Raw genomic sequence first — 5457 nt, forward strand, 5'->3', positions numbered from 1 at the left:
ATAAACATCAAGAAAAGTGCCAAAGACAGAAGTTGCATTTGTTAGACAAATTCGAGAATTAAGGAATTTCTCTTGGTTTACAAAAGTCAATCCCCAGTCAGTTTTCACCTTCTTTTGTTTGCTGGCTTCTTTTATGACACTAAGGCTGATATCATTTAGATAAAGTGGACTTCCCTACACAGATTCAGCCACAATGGATATGCTACTGTAACACTTTTATTTCATTGTAAAGATGTAAAAAAAAAAAAAAAAAATCAAAGTGACTTCAACCAAATTCAAAACACTGACCTAGGTTACCTGGAAACTTTGGCCTCAGCAAATGAAATTATTTTCTCCAAACCATTTCCATCTCCTCACAGTTGCCTACTCAGGCTGCTACAGATGACCAAGAAAGGGACCATGCCAGCACCCTGGCTCTGATGAAGGCCAGACATTTAGCACATAAAATGAAAGAATTTTGAGGAGGGGTGTGAAAGGGAATGGAGAGTGGGATATACAGAACTTTCCTAGAGAAGGAGATGTGCACACACTTATTTGGGTTTAAACTAAAGTGAAAGAAAACATCTTCTCCTCAACATTCCAGACAAAGAGATTGTTCACATGGGGACATTAGTCTTTGAGGAGGGGCCAGGTGAACCCTTCAGGAGCCTGACAATGCTAGACCTTTGGCTCAGTGCAAAATCAAAGCTCCAGGGGGGAGGAACTATATTCGAGGCCAGGACCCGATCTCCACCCTTCCCAGTGCATTGTTCCCAGGAACTAACTCCACCCACCAACACCTGGCGCCACCAGGCTTCTCTTATTCTCTCCCTCCCTGGTTCTGGCTCACAGCAGCTCCTCCCTGGCAGCAGTCGAGGCCCAGAGAATTCCACAAAACACTGGAGCGTGACTACGTAAGAGCACTCCCCATGGGTTGGCAGCTTTCAGTTTTAGGAAGAAGAGTTGACATTTCCAGAGGACATAATGGTCTCTGGGTTGTCTCCATCGTCCTTCTGGGGGTGGGAGGAGTTGTCGGACTTGCTGCGGCTGAATTCCACTCCAGCAATGATGGGTCGCTTGAATTTGCCAGTAGAGTCTCCACTGGGACACTTGCAGCAGGACATGATCTTGATGAAGGCCCGGCGCATCTCCTTGTTGGTCAGAGTGTAAATGATGGGATTGGTGCCAGAATTGAGCACAGCCAACACCAGGAAGTACTCAGCTCGGAAGAGGATGTCGCAGGTCTTCACCTTGCAGCCCACGTCTAGCAGGAGCAGGATGAAGAGGGGCGCCCAACAGGCAATGAAGACGCTCAGGACGATAATCACCGTCTTGAGCAGCGCCAGTGACTTCTCAGAGCTGCGGGTGGCCTTGGAAATATTCTTGCGAAAGGTCAGACGGCGGCTACGAGTCCTAACTAAGGAGTAGATCCTGCAGTATAGGATGACGATGGAGAGCAGGAGCAGAGTGAAGACCGTGGTGCAGAAGAGGATATAGTGCTTGTGGTAGAGCGGCAGCACCGTGGAGCAGCTGGGCAGCATGCCGATGCAATTCCAGCCCATGATGGGCAGGCTGCCCAGGATGACAGAGATGACCCAACAGGCACTGATGAGCAGGAAGGAGCGAAAGCTGTTGCTGCCATTGTGGAGTTTCATCTTCAGCATGGTGATGTAGCGCTCAATGGCAATGGCTAGCAAGCTGAACACAGAGGCAGACAGGGCCACGAACATGCTCCCTTCCCGCAAAAACCACTGGACGGGGATGAGCTTGTAGGTGGTGGCCCCAGACAAGAGCAGATTGGCTACATAAGCCACTCCTGCCAACAGGTCTGAGAGAGCCAGGTTACCAATAAAATAGTACATGGGTCGGTGGAACTTCTTGGTTTTCCAAATTGTCAGCAAGACGAAGATATTCTCCAAGATGATAAAGCAACAGATGAGGATGAACACCACCGAGGTCAGTTTAATGCCATTGTCCTTGTCGGCGCTGATATTCAGCTTTCCGGTGTAGTTGTAATGCAGGATGATGATGTCATGGTTGACATAGTCGGAGCGGTGCTGGATGCTGGCGGACCCCATGGTGCCGCGCTGTGTCCACAGGAACCCTGGGGTGGCAAGTCTCCCAGCCGCCGCTAGAGGGCAGGTGGAGAGAGCCGTCACTGGCTGCCCCGGGGATTCAGTGGGAGAGATCCAGGCTTTTTGTGTTGCTTTTCCTTGGCTTGTGGGGGCCTCGGAAACCGCAGCCTTAAACAAATCACAAAGAGGAGAAAGTCAGGAAAAAAAGCCACATCACACTGGCATAATTCACTCTAGCGAAAACGTCGCGCCAATAGTTAGTTGATTTGTTTTAAAGAAACTCAGGGAGAGTGCAGGGAATGGAATTAAAAAAAAAATCAAATTTTCGCTTCTTGCAAAAAAATGGAAAAGGGAGAGAGAGAGAGAAAAACCAAAAATTAACCCCAGCTGTAAACGTCAACTGGACAAGACGCAGATTCTCCCTTTGGTCGGTCGCATCCACTCAAAAGGAAAAGGGAAATCTGGAGAAGCACGCCCCATTCTAACTCCACTCCGCCCCGTCGCTCCCTAATTTCCAGCCCTAAGATTTTCTGAAAAATCCCCTGGCTTAGCTATGCACTCACCGCCAGCTCATGGTCTTTCCTCGGAAGAGACCTAACCGCCAATCTGACGGCGGAGACGCACACCTCTGCCTTCCCTTCCTTCAGCTAAAAGAGAGGAGCACCACCTCCTAATTGCCATGCACGAAAATCATTTGACGGCGTAAGTCATTCTTTGGGCTCTATTAATAACTCTCTAGGAGCAGGTGTGCAGGGTCTGCTCACCGCCCTGGGTCCGAGGACGCAGTGAGGTGTGGGCAGCCAAGCCCTGCCTGGCCTTGGGTAAACAGGAAAGCTCAGTGCCTCCGAGAAGCAACTGCCTATTCTCTCTTTTTTTCGCAAGCTAGTGCAAGTGACTTTAAAGGAACTCAGTGGAAACCATTCATAAGAAAGAGACTGCAATCCATCCCAGAAGTTCCAAATATTAAGTGATTGCATAAGGGGTACTTTTAGTTATCGTGGGCACGGTCAAAATAACACACACACACTAACACAGACACACACAAAAGAGAGAAGTTATACTACTAACGACAAAAATACCGGCCTCCACATTCCTGATTTGAGGGCATAACTACTCCCCAGAAACTCACAAAAACGTACGTCCGGTGCACGGCTAAGCAAGCATGGGTAGCTGTAGGGACTGTTCTCCCTCAACACGTCGCCTCTTCTCACAGAACTAGAAAGTGTGGAGGTAACGAAACACAGCACTTTTTTTTAACAGAACTCTACTATTAAGCTGCTTAAATGTTTCAAGGTCACGCGGCAATGGTGATAAAAGGGCCGTTAACAGAGGCGAGAACAACCGCAGCAATTCCTGGGACAGCAAAGACTTCTCGCGCCAAGAAGCTCTGCATTTCCCCCATCGAATTCAGCACCCTGCTCGCGGGCAGTGCAAGTTTAAAGCCATCCCCCGCAACCCCCCGCCAATATTCTTTGTCTATAGGATTTCCAAAACTAACTCCCTCTTCTCCGACCAACCGTAGCTTCCACCTCTCAGTCCCAGTCGGCTCTACCACTGGAACTTAACCCTTCTTCAAACTCCATAAATCCCCAAAAGTCCCAAGAACAATCTGATCGGGTGGGGCTCCTTAGTAGCCAGGGATACACGTTTTCAGCTCCCAAAGACGTAGGGTTTCAAAGTTTTTGTTTGGCTTCGTTCCATCTTAAAATGCCCTTCTGATTCCGAAGCGCTCCCCGCGCCCAGCCGGCCCGCGCCCCGGGCGCACGGCTCGCAGCCCCCTACCTGGCTCAGGCAGGACGGAGTTGCGTTCGGAGAGCTCCGGGTCTGCCCTGCGCGCTCGGCATCTTGCTGCCGCCGACTGCGTCGAGCTCTGGCCAACTTACTGGAGCCGGGGTCCCCTCCCTCCGCAGCCTCGCACTCCAATGGCCAGCCCCACTCCTGCGGCCCGTGCTGGCCAGCGAGGCCAGGCGGCCGAGCGCCGCGCCCAGACTGGGTGGCTTCTTTCCGAAGGCACCGGGAGGGGTTAAAGCCTCAGCCCCCCACGCCCTCCGCCAGTAGCTGGGGCCCTCCGGAGCTCGGCTGCTGAGACACTGTCCAGGAAAGATCTGGGGCAGAAGTAACAAAAAAAAAAAGAACTCCTCCTCCCCCTCCGGCAACCGAGATAAAAAAAAGAAAAAAACCCAAAAGGGGCGGAGCCTGGTGCCCCCTGGATTCTAATGTATAAATCACCGCCCTTGTCCCGCCATCGGGCGCTCCCGGGCGGTGGAGAGGCTTCTCTCCAGCTTTGGAAAAGGGAGGAGGTGAAGAGCCTTTGGAAACTTTTCTCCCGGGAAGTCTTAGAGTGCCGAGGACGATCCGGTGTCTCCCAGCGTACCTCCCTTGTCCCCCATCCCCTCGGCCCTCAGGGGATACGAGACCAAAGATGAAAACCCGGCGCCCCCGGGGGCGCCTCTGCGCGAGGAGGAGAAACCCGAGCACTCGCCCAATAAGCCCAGAGAGGCTGGGAAGGGGCTGCTAGAGAGATGAAGGAGGCCAGTAACCCCGGAGGGAGAAGGGGCAGAAAGTTTCCTCCACCCCCAACCTCCAGTCCCCGCGCTGCCCGGAAACTTGCGGTCGGATGTGCAGAAAGTGGCTTTCGCGGGGCACACAGTCAAATGGGTACTGGGGTATTGGGGCGGGGGCTCCCCTCACTCAATTCAGTCTGACACAAAGTCAGACCCTGTGTCCGGGATTCTGGTCACTGGTGAGGCCCTTGAGAAGGGGGGTTGCTGCCGGTTTCTGGGAGATTTAAAGAGCCGGTGACTTGGGCAGCTGAGGAATTTCCAAAGGGGTAGAGCTGCCCGGCCCAACCGGCTCCTGAAGCTGCCCAATTGGATGTCCGCGCCCTTCTCCCCCTTGCTACCCGGGAGGTGACTTCAGAGACCACCCAAACTTGATGCTCCCCCACCCCTTCCTTTCGCTGATATGCTACTTCAGAACTTGAGGCTGAGAGGCGCCCTTGGTCAAATTCACCTGAGTGGTAATGGCAAGACACTTCTGCCCCTGCCGTACTGCTACAGGCTGTTTCCACCCAGTCCCTGCTCGCCCTTCCCGACAGATGTGAATGCAAAACCTCCTCCCTGTGCAGTTTCAAGGATGACACACCCTGTACCTGAATGACTCAGAAGGATGCTGAATGAATAAACAACAGACCCCTGGCTTCTTAGATCTTATGAGTTTGCAAAAAAAATTAAGTGACGGTTAATCACAGCTGCCTTAAAGCCCTCATCAAGGATTTCACACTCAGCATATATATAGCCACAAATTCAACGACAGTATTATGCATATGTACTACACAGAAACTAAGGTTATGGTCTTCTAGACTCCAGAATATGATGAGTGGTCCTAGGGGTTTGAGGACTTT

At 51.8% G+C, this 5457-nt stretch overlaps 1 protein-coding gene across 2 annotated transcripts; it reads right to left on the reverse strand.

Annotated features, from left to right (window-relative positions):
* Positions 1-786: 786 nt before the first annotated feature.
* Positions 787-4179, reverse strand: S1PR1 (sphingosine-1-phosphate receptor 1). 2 transcript variants are annotated; one of them, XM_064282482.1, is made up of 2 exons: positions 3837-4179; positions 787-2222 (listed from the first exon to the last, which is right to left on the reverse strand). In XM_064282482.1, the coding sequence occupies exon 2, from the start codon at positions 2055-2057 to the stop codon at positions 930-932; it is 1128 nt and encodes a 375-aa protein (XP_064138552.1). In that variant the 5' UTR covers positions 2058-2222; positions 3837-4179; the 3' UTR covers positions 787-929. The 2 variants fall into 2 exon arrangements, with proteins under 2 accessions (XP_064138552.1, XP_023403192.2); XM_023547424.2 differs by lacking the exon at positions 3837-4179 and adding an exon at positions 2618-3766.
* Positions 4180-5457: the final 1278 nt, after the last annotated feature.

Source organism: Loxodonta africana, chromosome 3, assembly GCF_030014295.1.
Source record: "Loxodonta africana isolate mLoxAfr1 chromosome 3, mLoxAfr1.hap2, whole genome shotgun sequence".
In the NCBI taxonomy this organism is placed as follows: Eukaryota; Metazoa; Chordata; class Mammalia; order Proboscidea; family Elephantidae; genus Loxodonta; species Loxodonta africana.

Coding starts and splice junctions, on each gene's coding strand:
- S1PR1 (XM_064282482.1), bottom strand. CDS start 2,057: ATGGGGTCCGCCAGCATCCAGCACCGCTCCGACTATGTCAACCATGAC.